Genomic DNA, 25,833 nt, shown 5'->3' with positions numbered 1-25,833 from the left:
AAGCTCTCTCAGCCCCACCTGCCTTACAGGGTGTCTGTTGCAGGGGAGGAAGGGAAAGGAGATTGTAGGCCACTCTGAGACTCTGTCCTTGAACGGGCAGCTTCTGGGAGAGCTCTCTCAGCCCCACCCACCTCACAGGGTCTGTTGTGTGGGAGGAAGGGAAAGGAGATTGTAGGCCGCTCGGAGCCTCTGTCCTTGAAAGGGCAGCTTCTGGGAGAGCTCTCTCAGCCCTTCCCGCCTCACAGGGTGTCTGTTGTGGGGGGAGAAGATACAGGAGATTGTAAGTCACTCTGAGTCTCTAATTCAGAGAGAAGGGCGGGGTATAAATCTGCAGTTGTCGTCGTCTTCTTTTGGCAATCCAATTCCTACCTCTTCTCAAAAAAGGAGGAGGAGGCGGAACCCACATCTAGGCTAAATGCAGGGAGGAATACGGTCAGCAAAAACTAAAGCAATGGCATTAAAGATAGATTCAGGTGGGTAGCTCTGTGGGTCTGAAGCAACAGCACAAAGCCGGAGTCCAATGGCAAGACCCAAAAAGTTTCATTCTGGGTAGAAGCTTTTGTGTGCATGTTAAAGACTGCGAGTTCCTCTGTGTCATATCCAGTGCCTGGAGGACAATACATGCATTTCAGGTTAAAACAATTTTATTGGTAATTTTATCCGTTACTTGACCCCCGCCGGTGTTATTTACTTAAAATGCAAATATTTAAAGGTACCCTTAACTATTAAAACAAACATTTATATTCTTCTTCTTTTTAAAACTTAATCATTATCAAAAATTGTCCAATGTCCTTTTATTTTCCACTCTTTTTCTACATATCTTCTAAACTTTTTCCACTCCGTCTTAAAAACTTCTAAATCATAGTCTCTTAAGACAATACATGCATTTCAAACACCACTGCACAAAGAAATTTCTGTGTGAGAAATCCTCTCTCACACAGTGGCCAGCCAGTTCCTCTGGAGGGCCAACAACAGGGCAGAGAGGCCGAAGCTTTCAATCAGACAGAGGTCCACCTAGTTCAGCATCCTGTCTCACACAGTGGCCAGCCAGTTCCTCTGGAGGGCTAACAGCTTGGCATAGAGGCTGAGGCCTCCATAAGAACATCTGAAGAGCCCTGCTGGATCAAACCAGTGGTCCATCCAGTCCAGCATCCTCTCTCACACAGTGGCCAGCCAGTTCCTCTGGAGGGCTAACAGCTTGGCATAGAGGCTGAGGCCTCCATAAGAACATCTTAAGAGCCCTGCTGGATCAAACCAGTGGTCCATCCAGTCTAGCATCCTCTCTCACACAGTGGCCAGCCAGTTCCTCTGGAGGGCTAACAGCTTGGCATAGAGGCTGAGGCCTTCATAAGAACATCTGAAGAGCCCTGCTAGATCAAACCAGTGGTCCATCCAGTCCAGCATCCTCTCTCACACAGTGGCCAGCCAGTTCCTCTGGAGGGCTAACAGCTTGGCATAGAGGCTGAGGCCTCCATAAGAACATCTGAAGAGCCCTGCTGGATCAAACCAGTGGTCCATCCAGTCCAGCATCCTCTCTCACACAGTGGCCAGCCAGTTCCTCTGGAAGGCTAACAGCTTGGCATAGAGGCTGAGGCCTCCATAAGAACATCTGAAGAGCCCTGCTGGATCAAACCAGTGGTCCATCCAGTCCAGCATCCTCTCTCACACAGTGGCCAGCCAGTTCCTCTGGAGGGCTAACAGCTTGGCATAGAGGCTGAGGCCTCCATAAGAACATCTGAAGAGCCCTGCTGGATCAAACCAGTGGTCCATCCAGTCTAGCATCCTCTCTCACACAGTGGCCAGCCAGTTCCTCTGGAGGGCTAACAGCTTGGCATAGAGGCTGAGGCCTTCATAAGAACATCTGAAGAGCCCTGCTAGATCAAACCAGTGGTCCATCCAGTCCAGCATCCTCTCTCACACAGTGGCCAGCCAGTTCCTCTGGAGGGCCAACAGCAGGGCAGAGAGGCAAGGCCTCCCCTGATGTTGCCTCATGGCGCTGGGATTCAGAGGATTACTGTCTCTGAATGTGGCTGTCCCCCCAGTCACCAAGGCCAATAGCCATTGACAGAAGACATGAATCTGTCCAATCCCCTTTCAAAGCTGTCTATTCCTGTGGCCATCACTACTTCCTCTGGCAGCAAATTCCACATCTTAATCACTCTCTGTGTACAGTAATATTCCCTTTTGTCTGTCCTGAAGCTACTGTCCATCAGCTTCCTTGGCTGCCCTTGAGTTCTGGTATTCTGGGAGAAGAAGAGAAAATTCTCTGTCAGCTCTCTCCACTCCAGGCATAATTTTATAAACCTCTATCATGTCCCCCCCACTTAATCATCTCTTTTCTAAACTGAAAAGTCCCAGAGTCTTCAGCCTTTCCTCATAGGGATGGTGCTCCAACCCCCTCATCATTTTGGCCTCCCTTCTCTGTACCTGGACCCCTTCCAGCTCTGATATATGGTGGCCAGAACTGTACACCATGGGTGTCGAACTCATTTGTTATGAGGGCCGGATCTGACATAAACGAGACTTTGCTGGGCTGAACCATGTTGGGCCAGGCCATGTGTGTAGCTATGTAACATTAAAGGTAAAGGCAGTCCCCTGGGCAAGCACCAGTCGTTTCCGACTCTGGGGTGACGTTACTTTCACAACGTTCTCACGGCAGACTTTTTACGGGGTGGTTTGCCCTTGCCTTCCCCAGTCATCTACGCTTTCCCCCCTCAGAAGGATGGAAAGCCGAGTCAACCTGGAGCCGACTACCTGAACCAGCTTCCGCCGGTATTGAACTCAGGTCGTGAGCAGGGAGCTCAGACTACAGTACTGCAGCTTTACCACTCTGTGCCATGGGGCTCTTATGTAGCATTAGGTAGCAGAAATAGAACCTTTACAAAGGATGCAGACAAACACAATTAATTTTTTTTTAAAAAAACCCTTAAAACATGCTTAAAACATTAGTACTTATTGGTCTTTAAAGTGCTTTTTTGTATTTCTCCCATGGGATCCAAGGAACTGGGCAAAGGAAGCTCTGGCTCTTTCCTTCCTTCCCAAGGGGACCAGGAGAGGGAGGAGCCTCAGCCAATAGAAGGAAGAGAGGCTTGCCTCAGTAGCTCTGCTGTGCAATTGAGAGAGGATGGCAAAGCAAGCTCTGCCTCCCCGTCTCCTCCCCAAGAGAGGAGTCTTAGCCAATGGAGAAAATAGAGACTTTACTCTTTGGCTCCTGTGCGACTGAGCAAGCCTTGCAACGCAAGCTGGGCTGCAGAAGGAGAAGGAAGCAGATGACAGCTAGTTGCTTGAGGGTCTGATAGGAGGCCTCTAAGGGCCGCATGTTTGACACCCCTGCTGTACACAGTATTCCACATGAGACCACACGAAAGATCTAGACAGGGGCATTACAATAACAGCCTTTGAGAGAGAGGTGGACACATGCCTTTGATTTTGCATTGGCAAGACCACCCACTTAACATCCCTGTCTGCCACACGCACGCCCCACTCACCGGAAGCGGAGGAAGAATTTGTACTGCACCAAGATGGTGAAGATGAAAAAGACGAAGCCCTCAACAGCCATGGCAAAGATGTTTTTTCCGGCCAGGTCCCAGCTGAGTGGAGAAACAAAATGCATGTCCCCTGGGGGAGAAGTGAAAAGTGAAACAAAAGTGACCCCGCTGACGGGATGACATATTTTAATCTAATTTGTGATTTATATTCCATCCTATCCCAGAAGGCGGGCTCAGGGCAGCTTACAGCATTGAGAACATTACAATAACAATAAATAAAGCGTATCAACAAAATTAACAAACAACAAAATCTCGTAAATATAAAGGAAAAGGAAAGGTCCCCTGTGCAAGCACCAGTTGTTTTCACGGCAGACTTTTTTACTGGGTGGTTTGCCCTTGCCTTCCCCAGTCATCTACACTTCCCCCCCCCCACCCCCGCAAGCTGGGTGCTCCTTTTACCGACCTCGGAAGGATGGAAGGCTGAGTCAACCTTGAGCCGGCTACCTGAACTAGCTTCCGCTGGGATCGAACTCAGGTCATGAGCAGAGCTTGGACTGCAATACTGCAGCTCACCACTCTGCACCACAGGGCTCTTGAAAGGTAAAGGGAGTGCCCAGGGCAAGCACCAGTCGTTTCGGACTCTGCGGTGACGTCACATCACGTTGTTTTCACGGCAGACTTTTTACGGGGTGGTTTGCCGTTGCCTTCCCCAGTCTTTTTACACTTTCTACTCATTTGACCGTCCTCGGAAGGATGGAAGGCTGAGTCAACCTCGAGCCGGCTACCTGAACCCGGCTTCCGCCAGAATCGAACTCAGGTCGTGAGCAGAGAGTTCAGACTGCAGTACTGCAGCTTTCCCACTCTGCGCCAAGAGGCCCCTTGTAAATATCAAACAAAGGACCATAGTTCAGACAACTGGCACAGCCTGAGACCACAATTCAAACGGTTGGCACAGCTTCAGCTAACTGGCATAGCTTTGGAACAACTTCAGATAATCGACCCCACTTAGAACTGTAATTCGAATACTTGGCACAACTTAGGCACATGGATAGTAAAGTTCTGGGGGAAGCAAAGATTTCAGAGGAAACCCATTAGATCAATTAAAAGCTTGGCAGAAGAGCTCTGTCTTGCAGGCCCTGCAAAACTTAGATAAGTCCTGCAGGGCCCGGATCTCCAGCGGAAACTCATTCCACCAGGTAGGGGCCCTGACCAAAAAGGCGCTGGCCCTCATTGAGGTCAACTGGGCATCCTTAGGACCAGGGATCCTGGGGTGGGGGGGTGGGGAGGGCTCATATGGGGAGAAGAGATCCCGAAGATATGCAGGCCCCAGGCTATAGAGGGCCTTAAAGGTAAGGACCAACGCCTTGAAACAGATCCAGTACTCGATAAGAAGCCAGTGCAGTTCGCTCACCACCGGATGCATTTGCTTATTTCCAATAAGCCTATTTTCATTGTCGGCGGAGAACACCTACAAGGTGATTTCTAAAAATGTCCAACTTGGGGCCTCAGGGCTGCAAGACTGGTGTTCCCAGCCTGCCTGCGCTCAAGCAGTCAGTTCAGCAGCAGTCGACATGGCTGGGCCTTGCGGCTGCTCGGGTTGCCAGCCCCTAGCAAAGGATCCCCCGGTTTAGGAGGCTGTTCTCCACCATGGGCCAGCTGGCCGGCAGGGGAAACCCCTTCCCTAAACAAGGACATTGCTGCAAGATTCCCCGATGTGATGTCATAGGGTTAGGAAGTGATGTCATAGGGTTAGGGATGTCACACAGGGATGCTCTGGCATTTGGGAAAACTCTTATGATTTTGAGGGTGAAAAAGCCACAGAGTTTGGCTCAAATACCAGAGCATCTCTACACTTCTGGGTGATGTCATTGTGCCAGGGACTTTGCATGACATCTTCACCAACCCCTGGAATGCCCCCCAAATCCCCCCTCTGGATGGGAAAGGGGACCTGGCAACCCTACTAAGTAGCAGAGAGAGAACGGAGTATGACCTGGGATTATCAGTGGTTCAAAGCTCACCTCCGGCACAAGCTCATAAGGCGGCCCTAGGAAGGCATCCAGCCTCCGTCCTCCCACCCACGGGTGGCACTGGCCTACCTCTCAAGGCTGCTGCGAGGATGACATTGCACAATGTGAGGTGGAAATCAGAAAGATCTACAGAATGCCTAAGTGTCGTCACGCACAGAAACCGGCAGGATGTCATCTGAGTTTTTATAATTTTAATTAACATATGTGCGATTTTAATGAGATAATCAGGGCTTTTTTGAGCACGGATGCATAGGAACACAGTTCCAGCTGGCTTGGTGTCAGGGGGTGTGGCCTAATATGCAAATGCATCCCTTCTGAGCTTTTTCTACCGTTGGCCACCCCTGCAATAAAGGAATTTTCAAAAACACCATTGTGTGGTATGCTTTATTGCAATGGTAGTGCTCCAGATGTTTTTTTGCCTACAACTCCCATCAGCCCCAGCCATTGGCCCTGCTTTATTGTATGCTGTACAACATCCAGAGACTGGTGCAGGCCAGGATGGGTGATTAATCAGTTAGGCCTCGGTTTCAGCAGGAGCTCACAGGAGCACAGCTCCTGAACCTTTCTGAGGGTTCCCCCTCTTCCTCCCCACCTACCTTGTCCATTGAATAGGAGGTGCAGCTGCATAACAATCTCTGGATTAGGAGAACGGGCAGCCAGCCAGCCACCAGGGGCTTTGCCACGCTCCCAGCAGCCTCATTAACACCTGGAAAAGCCCGCACCACCCTTTCTTCACTTATGTGATTTTGGGTGGCGGGTGGCTTGCTGGCCTTTTGACTGGGGGGGAGGCAGCCCAGGAGAGACCCAGGCGAGTGAGGCCTGCTTAGGCTGGCTGGATCACTAGCAAGCCCAAGCAGGCCTTGCTCGCCCGGGTTTCTCCTTTCTTGTGTCGGGTTGCTTTTGGCTGGGGAGTGGTGGCATATGCTAATTAGAGTTATGCTAATGAGCTCCACCACCTATTTTTCTGCAAAATGACCCCTGAGCATAACAAAAACAGCAGCAACAGTAGTAATAGGCGTAGGCTTGCCAATCCCCAGGTCGCAGCGGGGGTTCTCCTGCTTTCCCAGGCTCCTTCCCGCTCCCAGTCAGCTGGGAGAACTGGGAGAATACTGGAGAATTGATCTGGGGGTATCTGGAGCTCTGGAGGGGCTGTTTTTTGAGGTAGAGGCACCAAATTTTCAGCATAGCATCTGAGGACCCTCCTCAAAATGCTCTCCAAGTTTCAAAAGGATTGGACCAGGGGGTCCAATTGTATGAGCCCCAAAAGAAGGTGCCCCTATGCTTCATTATTTCTAATGTAGGGAAGGCATTTGAAAGATGTGCGGTTCCTTTATATGTGATGGCCAGAACTCCCTTCGGAGTTCAATTGTGCTTGTCTCAACCTTGCTCCTGGCTCCACCCCCAAAGTCTCCTGGCTCCACCCCCAAAGCCCCCAGATATTTCTTGAACTGGACTTGGCAACCCTAAATAGGAGTCAGGCTGCCAGCTTCTGGTTTAGGAATACCTGGCAGCACCGGGAATACCGGTGGTGGCAAGGGGCATTTTGGATGCACGAAAGGGATGGGACCTATCAGATCAGGCCAGGATCAGATCTACATAGCTTTTTTTGGGGGGGGGGCAAAATTAAAAAATGACACCCCCTTATGGATCATTCAATCTTATGGTCCCATAGAATACAATGGACTCCATACCCAATTTGGTGCCCCCCCCCGTCAGCACTCGGGGCAAGCACCCCCCTCTGCCCGCCCCCCCCCCCCGATACAGCCCTGGATCAGGCCGGGGGGGGGGTGTCAACAGAAGCAAGAAAATAAATCATCAGCACAAATTTTATCCTGCAGAGAACATGCGGAACCTGTCAGGGCAAGTTGAAGTCCCCCAACATCTGGTGGTTTTTGCTGTCACCCACCGAACTGGGTTTTGCAGTCCTCTTCCTTTGTTTTCTGCCTCAAGAATGCTATAAGGTCTCCTCTCCCCTTAAATACCTCCTTCTTAAGTCCTTGCACATTATACTATAACACTCTAACGGGCTGTGCGCTTTGGGTATTTTATATAGCTTGTTTTGATCTACGCTCGCCATGGGCTGTAATAATTAGAAACTGAAACACTCACCGAACCTCTCAAAGGCATCAGCCATGGCTTGGTTCTTCACCATGTCGATCAATCCTCGGCCTAGGCAGAAGTGGGGAAAGACCAGGAAGACCTTCTTCAGGATGATGTTGATGTCGTTCAGTTTCTGCTCCGAAAACAGGAAGGAGATGCCGATGAGCCTTCTGGGATGACGGCCAAAGGAGAGGCGCAGCCTGGCTTCTCCCCCCGCCCCCTCCCCAAGACCTTCTGCAGCCTAATTCCGTGGTTACTCCAGCCTTTCCTTCCTGGTACCTCAGGGAAATGGGCTGCTAAGCAGGTGGAGAAGCCAAGGGCCCTCAAAGACCTAAACGTTTGGTGTGATATTTATGAAATGTATATAATATTGTATATGAATCCTATTTTGGACTGTTTCACTTTCAAGAGAGTTTTTTGGAATTAGGTTTAATAGTAGCTATTTCTTGTGTAAGACACCGTTAATTTTCCACAGTTTTTTTTTTTTTTGTTCTAGCTTAACCTACCCAAGCAGGGTTGTTGTGGTAGGCTGCCCAATCCCCAGGTCCCAGAGGAGGATCTCCTGGTTTTACAAGGCTTCCCCCCAACCCCAGCCAGCTGGCCGGCAGGGGAAGCCCCGCCCCCTCAGGGGAAGCCCCGCCCCCTCAGCCTGTACATCTCTGACAGGTTTAGAAACGTGCGAACAGGTCTGTTTCAAAATGTGTGTGTGTGCCTTTAAAGTTGAGCAGGAAGTACTTCATGGGAAGGGTCAGCAATGCAGTCCCTTGGTTTGTTTTGCTTTCGTTTCAGCGGAAGTGTGTGTGTGTGTGTGAGAGAGAGAGCAGCGTAGCCCCTGTTCTTTTCAGATGTTGTTGTGGAGGAACCAGACCCAGTAAGTGTGTGTGTGTGTGTGTGTGAGAGAGAGAGAGGGTTGCCAGTCCCCAGGACTGCAGTTTGGAGGCCCTCCCCCCACTTTAGGGTCATCAGAAAGCGACGAGGGGGCGGGGAGGGAAATGTCTACTGGGCAATTATTCCCTATGGAGAACGATTCCCATAGGGAATAATGGGGAATTTATCAGCAGGTACCGGGGGCTCTGGGGAGGGTGCTGTGTTTTGAGGTAGAGGCACCAAATTTTCAGCATAGCATCTAGTGCCTCTCCCCGAAATACCCCCCAAGTTTCAAAACGAATGGACTAGGGGGTTCAATTCTATGAGCCCCCCAAAAAGGTGCCCCTATCCTTCATTATTTCCTATGGAAGGAAGGCATTTTAAAAGGTGTGCTGTCCCTTTTAATGTGATGTCCAGAACTCCCTTTGGAGTTCAATTATGCTTGTCACAGCCTTGATCTTGGCTCTGCCTCCAATGTCTCCTGGCTCCACCCCCAAAGTCCCCAAATATTTCTTGAATTGGACTTGGCAACCCTATGTTGTGGGCATACAATATTGGCGGGGGAGAGCCAAGTATGCTGCTTTGCACTCCTTGGAGGAAAACCAGGATGAAGATGTTCTGGATAGAATGCTGAGAATTCAGGAAGTTCCTCCAGACCAGGGGCCATAGGCAACATGCTGTCCCCCGGCACCTTTCATGCCACCCACCAAGTGTTTTTAGAAAAATGGATGGGACAAAGTGGGGCTTTCTCAGCTTCTGTTCTCAACCTTTTTTGAGCCTGTGGGCACTTCTGGAATTCTAACACTGCATGGTGGGCACAGCAACAAAATGGCTGCCGCAGGAAGTGGAGCGAGGCACAAAATGGCTGCCGCAGCTTCCCTGCAGTCACACAGTGAAGATTCTTGTACTGTGATGGCAGCTGCTGCCAAAGCAACATGACTGAAAGTCTCCACAGCCAATCAAATCTCCAGTGGCCAATCAGAAGTCTTACTGGGCAAAAGCCCCACTTTGTCCCACTCACTTTGCTAAAAACGCTTGATGGCTGGCATGAAAGGTGCCGGTGGACAGCATGATGTCTATGCCCCTGATCTAGAGGAACTTCCTGAATTCTCAGCATTCTATCCAGAACATCTTCATCCTGGTTTTCCTCCAAGGAGTGCAAAACAGCATACTTGTCTCCCACTCCAATATTGGATGCCCGCAACCCTGCTGGGTAGGTTAAGCTAGAACAAACGAAAAAGAAGAAGACTGCAGATTTTTATCCCGCCCTTCTCTCTGAATCAGAGACTCAGAGCGGCTTACAATCCTATATCTTGTCCCCCCACAACAGACACCCTGTGAGGTAGGTGGGGCTGAGAGAGCTCTTATAGTAGTTGCCCTTTCAAGGACAGGTCTGCAAGAGCTCTGGCTACCCAAGGCCATTCCAGCAGCTGTAAGTGGAGGAGTGGGGAATCAAACCCGGTTCTCCCAGATAAGAGTCCACACATTTAACCACTACACCAAACTGGCTCTCCCACTACAGCAAACTGTAGAAAATTAACAAAGTATCATACACAAGAAATAGCTACTATGAAACCGAATTCCAAAAAAAACTCTCTTGAAAGTGAAACCGTCCAAAATAGGATTCATATCCAATATTATATAGAGTCAGTTTGGTGTAGTGGTTAAGTGCGCGGACTCTTATCTAGGAAAACTGGGTTTGATTCCCCACTCCTCCGCTTGCACCTGCTGGAATGGCCTTGACTCAGCTGTAGCTCTCGCAGGAGTTGTCCTTGAAAGGGCAGCTGCTGTGAGAGCCCTCTCAACCCCACCCACCTCACAGGGCGACTGTTGTGGGGGGAGAAGATATAGGAGATTGTAAGCTGCTATGGGTCTCTGATTCAGAGAGAAAGGTGGGGTATAAATCTGCAGTCTTCTATAGATATTTCATAAATATCACCGCAAACTCTCACAATCAAACATGAGATAACACCATCGGCTATCCTCCCCCACAGTGGTCTGAACTATTGTATCTGGGCCGCTGACTATACTCCAACTTGCAGCATGCGTCCACCCGCCTTTGTCATATTGTACTGTGTTATGTTGCTGTTTTAACTGTATTTCATTTATTGTATTGTATCTGCTTGGTTTATCTGTATGTAATCCGCCCTGGGCCAGTTTGGGAAAGGGCAGAATATAAATTAACCTAAATAAATAAATAACAACCAAAGTCCAAATGCATTTCAGTCCCATGTGAGCATGTCAGTTTCCGACTTCAGGAGCTTATTTCCACTTCAGTGACTTCACCCGCCCACTCCTGCGGGACGGGTTCAAGCACTAGCGCTTCTGCTGAAGAAAAACGCCTTCTGTTCTTGTCAATTCTTTCCTATTTCCAAGCAGCAATTATAACAGCTTCAAAACATCAACAAGTTGGAATTCATGAAAGTGGGTGCAAAGGAAGCCTCTGACGGTAACACCAGCATTTGTTACCGTTTCCGGTTCGCCCTTCCTTGAAGAGGCATTCCACACTCATCGCTTCAAAAATGGATTGTTCCTACAGCGCGACACATGGAGAAAGTCCCCCAGTGAGAAACCTCAAGGGTACCACGGCCCACCTTATCCTTAAAGAGTTCAAGGACGAAAGTAGCCACACTGCCGTTGATGCCAATGAAGAGGTTGATACATGTCAGGGCCACGTAAGCCGTGCTGGGGACGCTGAAGAAGAAGGATGCTGGGTACATGAGAGGTGTGATGGACCATCTGATAGGGTGGAGTGAGGGGACAAAGAGAGAGAAATCAGTGTGATATGCTGGGAGTTGATTAGTCCTGTTCCTATTATTTTGCAATCAAATTATTATCAAATCGATTTGATCCATTCCTATTATTTTTATTTATTAGATTTACTCCCTAGCAGACTCAGTCTCTAAGTCAGATACTGGTACAGAATTCTAATCTCATGAGGAAATGGCACCCTTTCTTAGATTCTGAATGGCATTTTAGTTCTTACAAAAGGTATCTTTCACAATATCTGCATTGTAGTCTTACTTGCAGGGCTGGTGTGAGGGGTTTTGGTGCCCTAGGCGAGCTGTCCACTAGCACCTCCCCCCCCATTTAAAAAAAAATAGAGAATTGTAGGAGAAATGAAGAAACTTGGAACTATTTACATGTTTAATTTACAGTTTTTATTTCAAATTTTAATTTTTTAAAAAAATGTGAGATTAAGCAATAAAAATTGTGAGACTACTACTTGATCTTTTTAGCTGGAGGTGCCAGGGACAAAACCTTCACATGTCCATTTCTACTTGATCCTTTTAGCTGGAGATGTCAGGGGCAAGACCTTCTGCATGTGAGAAAGATGCTCCACCACTGAGCTATGGCTCCCACCCCAGGGCTCTATTAAAGAAGAGTGGCAGCAGACAACTTCAACAGGAGCCAGTTTTTAGAAACTGTCATTGGCTCTTCTTCAGCTTTCACAATTGGTTAATTTATCCCTGCTGGGCTCCGAGGAGTACACTGCACAGGCACTGTCTGCTTTCACATTTCCTGGGTCTGTAACAGATCCGGGGAACACAAAACCAATCAGGCAGCGTCTGCATTCCATGGAGCCTGTTTTCCACTGGGGAAGGCAGGCTCCAAGGACCACACACACTGGACATGGAGAGAGGGGCTGCCAGGTGGCGCTCTAGGCAGCTATCTATTTGTCCCACTCCCATGCACTGGCCATGCTTACCTGGCCAATGGGGGTCTTCTGACATCCTTCCAGGAGACCAGAATTGCTATTGGGCATTTTCAGGCCTGTTTCTGGTTTTGGGCCTACTTCCAGGGGTGGGGGTGGGGGGTGGGGGAGGAATGACACTGTTTTTTTTTGGGGGGGGGGCAAAACTCTATGGTAAATCTGGTTTCAAGCCATAGAGTTTTGACCAAAACCAAGAACGTCACCCCCAATTATAAGGAGACCTGAAACTGGAAGTAGGCCTGAAGTAGGCCCCAAAAGGTCAGTTAGGGGCAAGATTTCCCTCCGCCAGACAGCTGGCCGGCAGTGGGCAAGAGCCTGAGAAAGCAGGGTTCCCACCAGGGGGCTGGCAACCCCACTCTCTCTCACCTGCCACGTGGTCAAGGACTGGGTGCAATTCCCCATCGTTCTGGCCTTACCCGTAGAGGAGCAGCAGCAGAATCAGGGTTGGGAGGTTCTCCGGAGACACGTAGGACTTCTGCTGGAAGCAGATGAAGATGAGGACTACCAGAGCAGCCGGGATGAGATAATTGCACTGCAGGGAAGAGGCGAGGGAAGGTCAGCCCCTCTGCGGGGTGCAAAGAGCTGGTTCACAGTGCCACAAGGAGGGGGGGGCTGCTCCCAACCTGAGCCCCGGCCAGCCACCGCAGCTCACCATGTCCCAGGCAAAGTTGCCCAGCCAATAGACCCAGGGTTTCATGCCACTGACGATCTGCAGGTGCTTGGCGTTGCTGACCCGCTCCTCGATGAGGAAGAGCACGAAGCTGGCGGGGACGAAGGACAAGGCGAACATCACACAGATGGAAACCAGCACGTCTACTGAGGTGGCCATCCTGGAGAAGACACAGGCCTATGAGCGACATGAGCCAGGGCAGTGTGGTGGTTAGTGAGTCTGATCTAGGACTGGGCTGGAGTCCCAGCTGGCCACAGACGTCAATGGAGATCCTGGAGCCAGTCTCTCTCTCTCTCACTTTCTGTCTAGTCTACCTCACAGGATTTCAGTGAAGATTAAGGAAGACCATGGGTCCCCAGCCTTTTTGATCACGTTGGCCCCTTTGGAACTCTAACACAGGGTGGCGGGTGCAGCCACAAAATGGCTGCCATGAGAGGCGGAACCAACCACAAAATGGGGGTCACAGGAGGTGGAGCCACACAGGGGACAAGAGCAATATTTTTTAAAAAAAATACACTGTGAACAAGGAGTGTGTGAGAAAATAAAACAAACACTGTGGTGGCAGCCACTGTCAAACCAATGTTAATTTAATCAGAAAAAAAAGATATTGGATTTATACCCTGCCCTCCACTCCAAATCTCAGTGTCCCAAAGCCGCTCACAATCTCCTCTATCTTCCTCCCTCACAACAGACACCCTGTGAGGTGGGTGGGGCTGAGAGAGCTCTCCCAGAAGCTGCTCTTTCAAAGACAACTTTGCGAAAGCCATAGTCAACCCAAGGCCATTCCAGCAGCTGCAAGTGGAGGAGTGGGGAATCCAACCTGGTTCTCCCAGATAAGAGTCCGCACACTTAACCACTATACCAAACTGGTTCTCTGCACAACCAATTAGATCTCTAGTGGCCAATTAGAAGCCCTGCTGGGTGAAAGCCCTAATAGCCCCACCCACTTTCCAGAAACGCTTTGTAGGTGCCAGGAAAGGGGCTGGCAGGCACCATGGTACCCACAGGCAGCATAATGGGAGGCCCTCAGGTAGAGGAAGAGACAAGGACAGGTTTATTACCTGTAACTGATGATCTTCGAGTGGTCTTCTGTGCAGTCACACACATGGGTTATCGGCCTGGATTGAACCCAACCTCGGAGAATTCAAAGCAATCTTGAGCATTAATTTTGGCACGCACTCCGTCCCGTTCTGGGGAGGGGTCATCCACTGCGCATGCCAAGAATGGGAGGGAGGCGCTCCACCCACCCAGTTTCTTCTAGCCGCTGTATAGAAAAATCTTGTAAGTAAAAAGAGCAAAAAACCAGCAGCAGGGAAGGCTGGGCGGGCGTGTGTGACTGCACAGATGACCACTCGAAGATCATCAGTTACAGGTAAGAAACCTGTCCATCTTCTTCATGGTCTCTGTGCAGTCCCACACATGAGTGACTAGCAAGCTATTCTGCCTGGAGGCGGGTGCTGGATCTGTAATAATAAGGCAAAGGTTAATCATGTATATGAGAAATTAAAAAATGTATTTACAGAATAGAAGACTGGGGATATCAGTCAAAAATGGATCGCAGTACAGTCTGTCCGAAGGACACGTCATGCCAAGCACAAACGTCTAAAGCAAAGTGCGTGGCAAATGTAGATGGAGAAGACCAGACAACAGCGACACAGATGTCTTCCATCGGGACGCCCTTGCAGAAGGCTGATGACGTGGAAACGGCTGAAGTGGAATGAGCTCATAAACGTTCTGGTACAGGTTGTTTAGCCAGTCGGTAGCATAAGGAAATGGCCGCAACAACCCATTTAGAAAATCTTTGGGTTGAGATTTTGCGACCTTGGTTGTGGGTTCCATAGGCTACGAAAAGTCTAGTGTCATTGTGGAAGGAACGTGTCCGCTCAATGTAGAAGGCAAGAGCCCTATGCACATCCAAATTGTGAAGGGCCCGTTGACCGTCATCACTAGGACGTTGAAAGAATGAAGGTAGAGTAGATGGTTTTCCTAAGTGAAACAACTTTAGGTAGAAAGGACGGGTCAGGGCGTAATATTACTCTATCATGGTGAAAGATAGTGTATGGAGGATCTGCCCTGAAAGCACAAATGTCACTGACCCTGCTACCCGATGTAAGTGCCACCAGCAATGCCATCTTCCATGACAGAAGGTGCAGAGGGATAGATGCCATAGGCTTGAAAGGCGGTTTCAAAAGTTGGCTCAGCACGAGAGATAAGCTCCAAGTGGGATGTAACTGACAGAGTGGAGGTTGGATACGCAGGATTCCTTTCATAAACGCCTTTCCTTTCATAAACGATGAAGGAGAGCCAGTTTGGTGTAGTGGTTAAAGTGTGCGGACTCTTATCTGGGAGAACCGGGTTTGATTCCCCACTCCTCCACTTGCACCTGCTAGCATGGCCTTGGGTCAGCCATAGCTCTGGCAGAGGTTGTCCTTGAAAGGGCAGCTGCTGTGAGAGCCCTCTCCAGCCCCACCCACCTCACAGGGTGTTTGTTGTGGGGGAGGAAGGTAAAGGAGATTGTGAGCCGCTCTGAGACTCTTCAGAGTGGAGGGCGGGATATAAATCCAATATCTTCTTCTTCTTCTTCTTAGTCGTGGAGTGGGAGAAAACAGTGCACCTTCAATGCGTGGATGGAAAGCTGAGATGGCTGCTAAATGCACTTTCAAAGAAGAATAAGTCAGTCCCGCATTAGAAAGAGACAACGTATATGTCAAAATCTGGGCTATAGTGGAAAGTTCAGGGTGGAAGTTATGACTAGTAGCATATGCCCAAAAAAGTTTCCATTTCAGAGAGTACGATTTTCTAGTGGAAGGTTTTCTGGCATTGAGCATGACATGGCGAGCATCCGAAGGAAAATTCAAAAACTGATCTTCTAGGCAGTCAGTCTTAAAATAGCAGGGTCATGGTGTAGGACCTTGCCTTCCTGTTGGGAGATTAAGTCGCGTACTCAGGGAAATCGGAGGAATGTGTTGTTCGAAAGTAGAAGAGTGGTGAGCCAAGGTAGACGGGGCCACCATGGAGTGATCAGGATACAATTGATGCGATCTAGCTTGATTTTTTGCAGTGTTCTTGTGATGAGAGGAATGGGTGGAAATAGGTTATGCAGTGGTCCTGACCACAGGTGGAGGAAGACGTCTCCTGCGGATTGCAGGGATGGCGGACCTCAAGTGTAGAAACGTGGACATTGGGTGTTGTGTGGGGAGGCAAATATGTCTATTTCCGGAACTCCGAAAATTTTGAAGACTGTCTGAAGGTAATGGCGGTTGAGGGTCCATTCGTGGTTGTTGACTAGGTGTCGACTTAGTGTGTCTGCTTTCACATTTTGGATTCCAGGCAGATGCACAGCTGTCAGAAATACGTTGTGCGCAATGCTCCAATGCCGTAGGGACAGGACTCGCTTGCATAGGGGGACAGAAGCAGTGCCTCCCTGTCAGGCTCTGTAACTATATCATACTGAAATTATAAAATACTAACCAAATGGACTTTTCTATACTAACCCCTAGCCTTTGTGAGATTGTAGTTACCATGCATATCAAAGGGAATGTTTGAAGTGTTAACTTTGTTTAGGTGGTGAAGAGAGCAAAGGAATGTGACCGTTAATAGATACCGCCGCTGGCCAGCATCTTCCCAGAGGCTAGGAGATAAGCAGAGGCTCTCGTGTGAAAGTTTGCGCCTTTAATCCCTGTTGTTTTGAGAATAATGGCTTTGTTTAGAAGTTACTTCGATGTAGATTCCATAAGACCCAGAAACACCCCTGCTAAGGTATTAGTCTCAATTTCTGTTTCAAGCTATGAGTTTCCAATGAAAGTATTACATTGTCTCAAATGAATACAGCCTTGAGTCTCCATCGCCTGACACTCCCTGGCGATTGATGTAGAAGACAGTAGCAATATTGTCCGAAGTGACCTGAATGTGTTGGCCCTGAAGAGATGGCAGAAAAGACCTTAGAGCTCGAGGAAATTGATGTGGAGGGATCTTTCGTAATCTGTCCACTGACCCTGAACTGTCAATGTTCCCAAGTGGGCTCCCCATCCCCACTTCGAAGCATCAGTCGTGACAATGGCAGACGGGGTTGGCCGTATGAACGGCATTCCAGTCAGAAGATGGCGTTCCAGCGTCCACCGTTCCAGAGATGGTAGGATGAAAGATGGAACCGTAAGTAGGGTCATTTGGTGTTGGCAATGTGGACGGAATGTCCGTACGAACCACAGTTGAAGAGGGCGCATGTGGAGTCTTGCAAAGCATAGGACGGAGGTGGTGGCTGCCGTGAGACCCAACATACGTTGGAAGATGAGAGCAGTTTGAGTACGATGCATAATGATGGTACTGGCTAGGGATTGGATATGGTGTACTCTGTCCGTCGGGAGGTAGGCCTTGTGTGCTACAGTTTAAAGACGTTTCCCTATGAACTGAATGTTCTGCATAGGGATCAGGCTGGATTTTGTTAGGTTGACCTGAAGGCCTAGCGAGGATAGAAGAGACAAGATAGTAGAGATGTCCCTTTGGAGTTGCTCCTTGGATTGAGCCACGACAAGCCAATCATCTATGTGAGGGTAGATGGAGATCTTTTGTTGTCGGAGTGGGGCTGCCACCACCGCCATACATTTTGTGAAGACTCTTGGCACTGTCAATAGACCAAAGGGGAGGGAGCGGAACTGGTAATGTTGGTCCCCGACGGCAAACCTGAGAAATCTTCTGTGATGGTGATTGATGGTGAGGTGGAAGTAGGCGTCTTGAAGGTCTGTCGACACCATCCAGGTTTGCTCTTGAATCAGTGGTAGAATAGATTGCAGGGTAATCATGCGGAATTTTTTGTAACGAATGTGTTGATTGAGTTTGCGTAGGTCTAAGATAGGGCGTTGACCTCCGTTCCTCTTTGGAACCAAGAAGTAACGGGAATAAAACCCTGTGTGATGGAACTGCAGTGGAACTGGTTCTATAGCTGCCTTGTCCAGCAAGGTGGTGATTTTTTTCTGGAGGGAGGGAGGAGTAGTGATGAATCCGTGGAGCTTCGGAGGTGAATCGAACTCTATGAAGTAACCCCTGTGGATGATCGCCAGGACCCAAGAATCTGATGTTATTGATTCCCACATGGGGTAAAAGGGACATAGTCTGGTGCTGTCTGAGTGATGTTGTGATGGATAGAGAGGGAGTATAAGAGAGTCAAAGAGACTGTTTTGAAGCAGGGGCCATCTTCTTTGTGGTTTGTGGACGGGCCCTTTGATGGAATGGCTGCTTGGCTGGAGGTGCCTTGCGTTTCCAAAAATTGGTTTGTCTAGGTGAGCGGGGCCGCTCGTAGTATGAAGGTTTCCATACTCTCTGCCGATTAGGTTGGGATTGTTGTTGGTTAACTCCCAACCTTTTAGCCCTCTTCCTTCTGTCATCGACTGTAGTCAAAATATCGTCTGTAGTGGCGTTAAAGAGTCCTTGACCATCAAAAGGTAAGTCTTCGATTTTGAACTTGATGTCGGGCTGTGTCAGAACTTGTAACTTTACTGCTGCTTCCTTGCAATGTAACCAATACTGGAGTGTAACCAATATTGTACTGTAGTGTATTTTCCTATTGCTCAAGCTTGAATTGTAACTGAACCAAACTGACTCCATGTTGTAACCTTCTTTTAACCTCAAGTGCTGGTGTAGCAATTAACCTTGCCCCACTGGTATCCAAAATATTTGGGGCTGTAGCTTGAGTTATGATGTGTCTCTGCACATTCTCACACTGGGACTCTTTGAAGCTAAACCGTGTGGCCTTCAGAGTGGGGAGGTAACCTCCTCACTGATAGTGGAATGCTGAGAAGACAGATGTGCTTGTAACGGTGTGAATTGTGGTATTGTGATATGTCTGCTTTACGTGTATAAGATTGTGCTGGTGCTGGCTCTCGCCATCACTGTTATCTCGTCCCTTCCAGTACTTAGTTCTCTCTCTAATAAAATCCTAACTTTGAAATAAAGCATGGGATCTGCTTGAAGTTCTTAAGTTCTGACAGGCTGTAGTGTAGAAGAATGGAGCCAGGCATGGCGACATGGGGCGATTGATGTGGCCATGGTCCAGGATGAGCAGGCTACTGCGTGGCATACTGAATTAATTTGTTGTTTGCTCACATGAGAGAGCTCCTGTAGTATGTGTGATGCTTGCTTCTGTGTTGTGTCAGGTAACGAAGGGATCATGGTGCTAAGCTGAGACGTTAAATTAAAAGTGTATGCCAAAAAGTAGGCTAAATAATTATGGATCTTGAAAGTAGCAGTGGTGAGGGAGTAGATTTTCCTCCCTAATGTGTCTAATTTCTTTCCTTCCTTTTCAGGTGAAACCGGATGGCGTGTTTGCTTAGACTTTGATGACGAGGGCACAATCATGGAATTGGGTGCTGGATGGTTGAATAGAAATTTTGAATCTGGGGAATGAATTTTGTAGAGAGACTCAATCCGTTTGGATGTAGGCTGGACTGATGATGGTTTTAAAGCTTTTTAAACCATGCCTCTTCTAGATGAACAGGAAGCATAGGATGGAAAGAGCCTGCTGGCAGGTCTGCATGCACCAAGTCATGGACTACGTCTGACAGTCTAGGTAGGTCCATGGTGAGTTTGATATTTAGGGTATTAGCCATGTTAGAGAGTAAATCCAGGTAAGCCTTTGATCCTTCCGATGGCGAAAGGTCAGCTGGCTTGGTAATATCAGAGGCTGGAGAATGAGGTGCAGAAGTCGTTGATTGAGAAGAGTCTGAGTGTTCGGCTTCAGATTCTTCAGGGGCATCAATGGCAACATCGGTGGGAGCCGAATAAATAGGCTTGGTAGGCATTGTCACAGATTTAGATGTCAGGAAGGCTGTTCAGGCTGTTGTTTTGAAGAGATTGAACAGACTGAAGTAGACCTGGCTGGTGATAGTGGTTTGGACACTAAGGCATAATGTCTTGGACGATGTAGAGGACTTCCATGGGATCTGGTACAAGAAACCTCCTCACGGTACCGAGGACGGTAGGTGTCCTCACGGTATCGAGGTTCTCGGTATGTGGGCTGGTAATCCATCTCACAGTACCGAGGATGGAATGCTTCCTCACGGTACCGGTACCGATGAGACTCTGAGGAGGGTGACCTGTAGTACCGTCGGTACCTACGAGGGGATGGTGACCTGGAACATGATGGACTGCAGTAGTAGTAATGTTCCCTACGACAACGTGGGGATCGTTCTGCCAGAACTCAGGTGGATGGTTCTCTGGGCGTCGACGGTTCCCGTCAAAGTGGAGACACTGGAGAGACTGACTGCTGTTTGCGAGGCAATGAAACTTCTCGAAAAGAGTTTGCTTCAAGAAGGTTAGCTCATTGACTCTGATGGCACGATGATTTAAGTGACTTGGTGTCAAGAATGTTCTCAGGCAAGGACTTGTGGATCAAAGGAGATCTCGAGTGAATATGGACGATCTCATCAGGTACTGTGTCGATATGCTCCGGTGGAGTCGGTACCGTCGGCATCGAGGTCGAAGTGGAAACGGGTGCAGTGCCGAAGTCATAGTGGGAGACCTAGGGTCCGAAGACCCATTATCTGTCTTTGACTTCGATTTTGGGGATGTCGAATCCGAGGGTTTCCAGAAGTCGATTGCATACGGTGCTTCTTTTTGGAATCGTCGGACTTCTTGGAGTGTTTTCCGGACTTATGCTTGCTGGGAGAGGATGCCAAGGAAGCTGCTGGTCGAGCCATGTCCCTTTGTATAGTTAGGGATGATGGCAAGGTTTGGGATCCCGAAGCATGGGACATCACAGGCCGTAATGAAGACTCCAGAAGGTGACTTTTGAGCCTGGCCGCACGATTTTTTCTAGCCTATTTCCCAAACTGGCTACAGTGGAGGCAGGTGTCGGTTCTATGGGTCTCCCCCAGACAGAAAAGGCACAGAGAATGTCCGTCTGTTGATGGAATCTTAGCCCCACACCGAGCGCACTTTTTAAAGGTGATTTTGGTGTCTTTCCCTTCCATCCGCCCGGGAAGAGGTGGGGGAGGAAGGGGGGAAAAAAGGAGAAGACGATAGATTATATATATTAACAATACTGGAGAGGTGAAGATTGAAAACTTGGAAGGGTGAAGAAAAAATGGTGAGAATGCAAGGAACAGAGTGAAGATTGCAGAGAAATACGGAGATGCAGCGAGGTAGGTGTATCCCGGACGGCAGTAAAGAAGAAACTGGGTGGGTGGAACACCTCCCTCTCGTTCTAGTTATGCGCAGTGGATGCCTCCTCCCCAGAACAGGACGGAGTGCGCACCAAAATTAACACTCAAGATTGCTTTGAATTCTCCGAGGTCGGGTTCGATCCAGGCGGATAACCCATGTGTGGGACTGCACAGAGACCACGAAGAAGATCCACATATGCTGCCTTGATCTCTTTGGGTGGGATAAAGCGGGACTGATAGACAAGCTTCCCATAACAATGGCTCTCCTGTCTCTAGGTCTTTCGGGGGGTTATTTTTGTTTTGCACTTTCAGACGACTTCCGCCTTCTTTCCACGCAGTGGCACCGATTTCCAGATTCTGCGGGCAACCTTTCCTCGCTACTCACCCCACGAAGTAAGTTGAAATGTCTATGAAAGCTTTGTAATGCCATTAAGAAGCAGTTTGCAGGGAGGGAACGGAGAGCTTCGTACACAAGCAGGCAGTACTCACAGGGCCGCCTCTGAGAGCTGCTCTTTGGTCATGTTGAGGGGGTGATTAATTGTTGTGATGCCGTAGCGCGAACGGTCTGCGCCCGCAGGCAGGCTGGCCCGGAGGAGGCCGTTGTTGGCCACGCCGACGAAAGACACCATGGCATGCCATCCCTTGTTGTTGAACCAGACCTGGGATAGAAACGTGGGAAACTGGCTCTGCGCTCACAAGGTCAGATGCTGGGACCGCGTGCTGCCCAGAAGGCCAGATATGGCAAGCCATCCAGCAGGCGTAAACCCCCACCCACTACTAGAAACTCACCTCTCCCCTTAATCTGACTGACCCGATCCCTCAAGGCCCCTAAGAAGAACTCAAGTGGATCAGGCCAAAGATCTTATCTGGCCCTTCACCCTGTTCAGCGCCGGCCCAATTCGGCACCCCCTAGTTTGCCTAGTGGGAGAGCCGGCCCTGACCCTGTTTCTTTGGGCAACCAACCAAATGTTCTGGGAATGCACAGGTGCCCAGAACCTGTGCCCTTAGCACCTAAGATTTGGAGGCCACCCGCCTCCCTCGAGTCCTTGATGGACAGACCTTTCCTTGTCCATGAAGCCGTCTCCCTTTTCAAGCCATCAAAACCAGAGGCCATCACTCTATCGGGGGGCAGTTGAGCGCCACAAGTTCCTTGAGCCTTCGCATGAAAAACTAATGACTTTTATGTGAAGATGTATCTATTGCCCATCGGCTTCATTGGGTACCCACAATATTACAGGAGCGGGAGATAAAAGTTCCCTCTACCCACTTTCTCCACTGTGTGTATCAATTTTATGCACTTCTACGATGACCCCAGAAGAGAAGGTGGCACAACGTAGCCTGGTAGTGTCAGATCACGGAAGCTAAGCAGGGTTGGTACTTGGAAGGGAGACCACCAAGGAAGGCTCTGCAGAGGAAGGCTAGGGCAAACCACCTCCACTTCTCACTTGCCTTGAAAGTCACCCTTGCAGTCAGCTGTGATGTGGTGGCACTCTACACATGCACTCAATGTCCTCCTCCCCCCCATAACCTTTTGTCTATAGAGCCCCAAATTCTTTCGGTTTTCTGCAGGGGGGAAGAAGAAGACTGCAGATTTATACCCCGCCCTTCTCTCTGAATCAGAGACTCAGCGGCTCACAATCTCCTATGTCTTCTCCCCCCACAATAGACACCCTGTCAGGTGGGTGGGGCTGAGAGGGCTCTCACAGTAGCTGACCTTTCAAGGACAGCATCTCAGAGCGGCTCACAATCTCCTTTACCTTCCTCCCCCACAACAGACACCCTGTGAGGTGGGTGGGGCTGAGAGGGCTCTCACAGTAGCTGCCTTTTCAAGGACAACTCCTGCGAGAGCTATGGCTGACCGAAGGCCACTCCAGCAGCTGCAAGTGGAGAAGTGGGGAATCAAACCTGGTTCTCCCAGATCATTTGAGTCACCCTTTTCTGTACTTCTCACAGCCCTATGGATTTACATGGGGATCCAGGTTATTCTGTAGAATAACCAGTCCGGTAGTGTTTAAAAGACCAACATTTTCCCCCAAGGGTATAAGCTAGGGTAGCCAACCCCCAGGTCCAAGTGGGGGATCTCCCACCTTTAGGGGCGTCACCTCACTGTTAGCCAGCTTGGAAACCCCACCCCCAAACAGTGACATCCCCAACGCAATGACGTAATGCAGGGATGCTCTGGTTTGAGGGCAAAACTCTATGGTTTGAGGACAATTTAACCACAGAGTTTTGCCCTCAAACTAGAGTGCCCTCCATGCAATGCCCTTGATGTGATAACTCCTGGAAGTTATCCTCCTGGAAGGCTGCTTTCTTCTCCGCGCTGGTAAGAGGTAAGGACCTGGCAGCCCCAGAATAAGCTTTTGTGAGTCAAAGGATCTGATTAAAGTGAGCTTGGACTCACTGAACATAAGAGAAGCCATGTTGGAACAGGCCAATGGCCCATCCAGTCCAACACTCTGTGTCACATAAGAACAGAAGAGAAGCCATATTGGATCAGGCCAGTGGCCCATGCAGTCCAACACTCTGTGTCACATAAGAACATAAGAGAAGCCATGTTGGATCAGGCCAATGGCCCATCCAGTCCAACACTCTGTGTCACATAAGAACATAAGAGAAGCCATGTTGGAACAGGCCAATGGCCCATCCAGTCCAACACTCTGTGTCACACAGTGGCCAAGCCCCCCAGGTGCCAACAGGAGGTCCATCAGTGGGGCCAGGACACTAGAAATCCTCACACTGTTGTCCCTCCCAAGCACCAAGAAAGTTTATACTCTGGAAACTTTTGCTAGCTTTTAAGCGCTACTGGCACAAATTGTGTCCCTGTATTCCAGATAAGAGCCACACCAGAGGTCTATTCAAAGGGATGACGGTACTGGCTTGTCTTTTTCCCACCCCTTTCTTAATAACCTTAAACAAGAACCAACCTTGACATTCTCAGAGGACTCCAGTCCATCAACGAAGCCACTAAGGTTGCTGAAAAGCCTGTCCAGAGAACTTCCCTGAGGGTTTAAAAAATATTAGGAAACAAGTGGGTGAGGAGGACTAGAAGCTTGTGTCTGATTTTAAAAGTCTAGAGAAAGCGATAAGGAAACATGAAGGAGCTTAAGGCTAAGAACTGGGTGCACTTTCTTTCCACCGCCATCACTTCAACAGAAGACAAGCTGCTATAACATCAAGGAATGTTCACAAATATTCAAGCTGCCTGCGGCAGGGGAGAGAGAAGGCACGGAATGTTCAAAAACACAGCCAGGCATTGTGAGGGGAATGGAGGGGCAGCCGGGGTAGGGAAACCCACCACAGAGCAGACTACAGAAGAGGAACATATCTTAGCTCTTCAGACAGAAGATGGCCTAAGGCAGGGGTCCCCAACTTTTTCAAGCCTGCATGCACTTTGGGAATTCTGACGTAAGGTGGTGGTCACATCTACAACATGGCTGCCACAGGAGGCGGAGCCAACTACAAAAATGTCAGGAAGTGAGGCCATAAAATCATAGAGTTGGAAGGGACCTCCAGGGTCATCTAGTCCAACCCCCTGCACAATGCAGGAAACCCACAAACACCTCCCCCTAAATTCACAGGATCTTCATTGCTGTCAGATGGCCATCTAGCCTCTGTTTAAAAACCTCCAAGGAAGGAGAGCCCACCACCTCCCGAGGAAGCCTGTTCCACTGAGGAACCGCTCTAAGTCAGGAAGTTCTTCCTAATGCTGAGCCGGAAACTCTTTTGATTCAATTTCAACCCATTGCTTCTGGTCCTACCTTCCGGGGCCACAGAAAACAATTCCACACCATCCACATGTCTTCAACTGATCAGGGGGCTTTGGGTCAGAGGGCTACGGATCAGCCTTGCACTCCTCATTGTGGGATCACCAGCTTCCATAGAGGCAGTCTCTATTTTCTGCCCCACTCCCCACCCCATAGCTGAACAACCATCCCAATATTTACTTTTGGACAATACCATGCTAAAAGTTCATCGGTGGAAGTTTTTCAAAGTCAGGACTTGGTTTAAATTCGGTTTAAACTGGGAATCAATGCACGTTGTGTCCTCTAGCAATGCGTTTCCATGTATGCACATGGTCACTTGTGGCACCATGCATGGCCTATTCATTTGGTGCCCTGCAGCTAACGGAGCATATTCCAAACTACTGCTGCATGAGCAGAGGGGAGTGAAATGTGCCCGGTCTTCTGAAGCCACCCTTTGGTATGATCAAGTCAATCATTTCTGGTCCCAGCTGAAATGGTGGTGAACGTGCAGCTCCGATGTGAAGATCCTCACTTGTTGTATCCCCTCCCCTTTTGAACCAGTCCCAAGCCAGTCCTCACCTTAGTGACTCTGAGAAAGCCACGGATCTTCTCCACAGTAGTGTCCACCACTTGAGGGGTTGGCAGAGCCTGCGAGTTGTGGGCCCCCAGAGAGAATCCACCGTATCTTGTGGGAACAATGGAGCGGAGTCACTAAGAGGCTGGCCTGCTCCCTTCGCTTTCATACAAGTCCGGTCACCTCTGAGAAGGAGAAGCCCTCGGGGAGGGGCCATGGCTCAGTGGTAGACCATCTCTTTGGCATGCCAAAGTTCCCAGGTTCAACCCCCAGCACCTCCAGTTAAAAGGAGCAGGGAGTAGATAATATGAATGGCCTCTGGAGAGCCAGTCTGAGTAGACAATACTGATTTTGATGGACCGAGGGTCAGATCAAAGGCAGCTTTATTTATTTATTTTTGATTCTTAGCCCGCCCCTCCCGAAGAACAGGCTCAGGGTGGGTTATATCGTAAAAACAATCGACAGTAAAAAAACAATTTGAAATATATAAAAT

General features: G+C 49.2%; 1 protein-coding gene across 1 annotated transcript in view; it reads right to left on the bottom strand.

Moving 5' to 3' along the window:
• LOC132567472 (phospholipid-transporting ATPase ABCA1-like) overlaps positions 1-25,833 on the bottom strand; it is a 146,893-nt gene that overhangs the window by 29,193 nt on the left and 91,867 nt on the right. The window contains exons 33-40 of the mRNA XM_060233147.1: positions 25,346-25,451; positions 23,948-24,022; positions 21,513-21,682; positions 12,850-13,027; positions 12,614-12,729; positions 11,077-11,221; positions 7,625-7,748; positions 3,489-3,618 (exon numbers count right to left, since the gene is read on the bottom strand). Coding sequence (XP_060089130.1) covers positions 3,489-3,618; positions 7,625-7,748; positions 11,077-11,221; positions 12,614-12,729; positions 12,850-13,027; positions 21,513-21,682; positions 23,948-24,022; positions 25,346-25,451 — 1,044 coding nt within the window. The remainder of the gene's footprint in view (positions 1-3,488; positions 3,619-7,624; positions 7,749-11,076; positions 11,222-12,613; positions 12,730-12,849; positions 13,028-21,512; positions 21,683-23,947; positions 24,023-25,345; positions 25,452-25,833) is intronic.

Source organism: Heteronotia binoei, chromosome 2 (genome assembly GCF_032191835.1).
Source record: "Heteronotia binoei isolate CCM8104 ecotype False Entrance Well chromosome 2, APGP_CSIRO_Hbin_v1, whole genome shotgun sequence".
NCBI classification, from domain to species: domain Eukaryota; kingdom Metazoa; phylum Chordata; class Lepidosauria; order Squamata; family Gekkonidae; genus Heteronotia; species Heteronotia binoei.
Note: the sequence above shows the minus strand (reverse complement) of the source record. Positions and strands in the feature narration are given on the sequence as shown.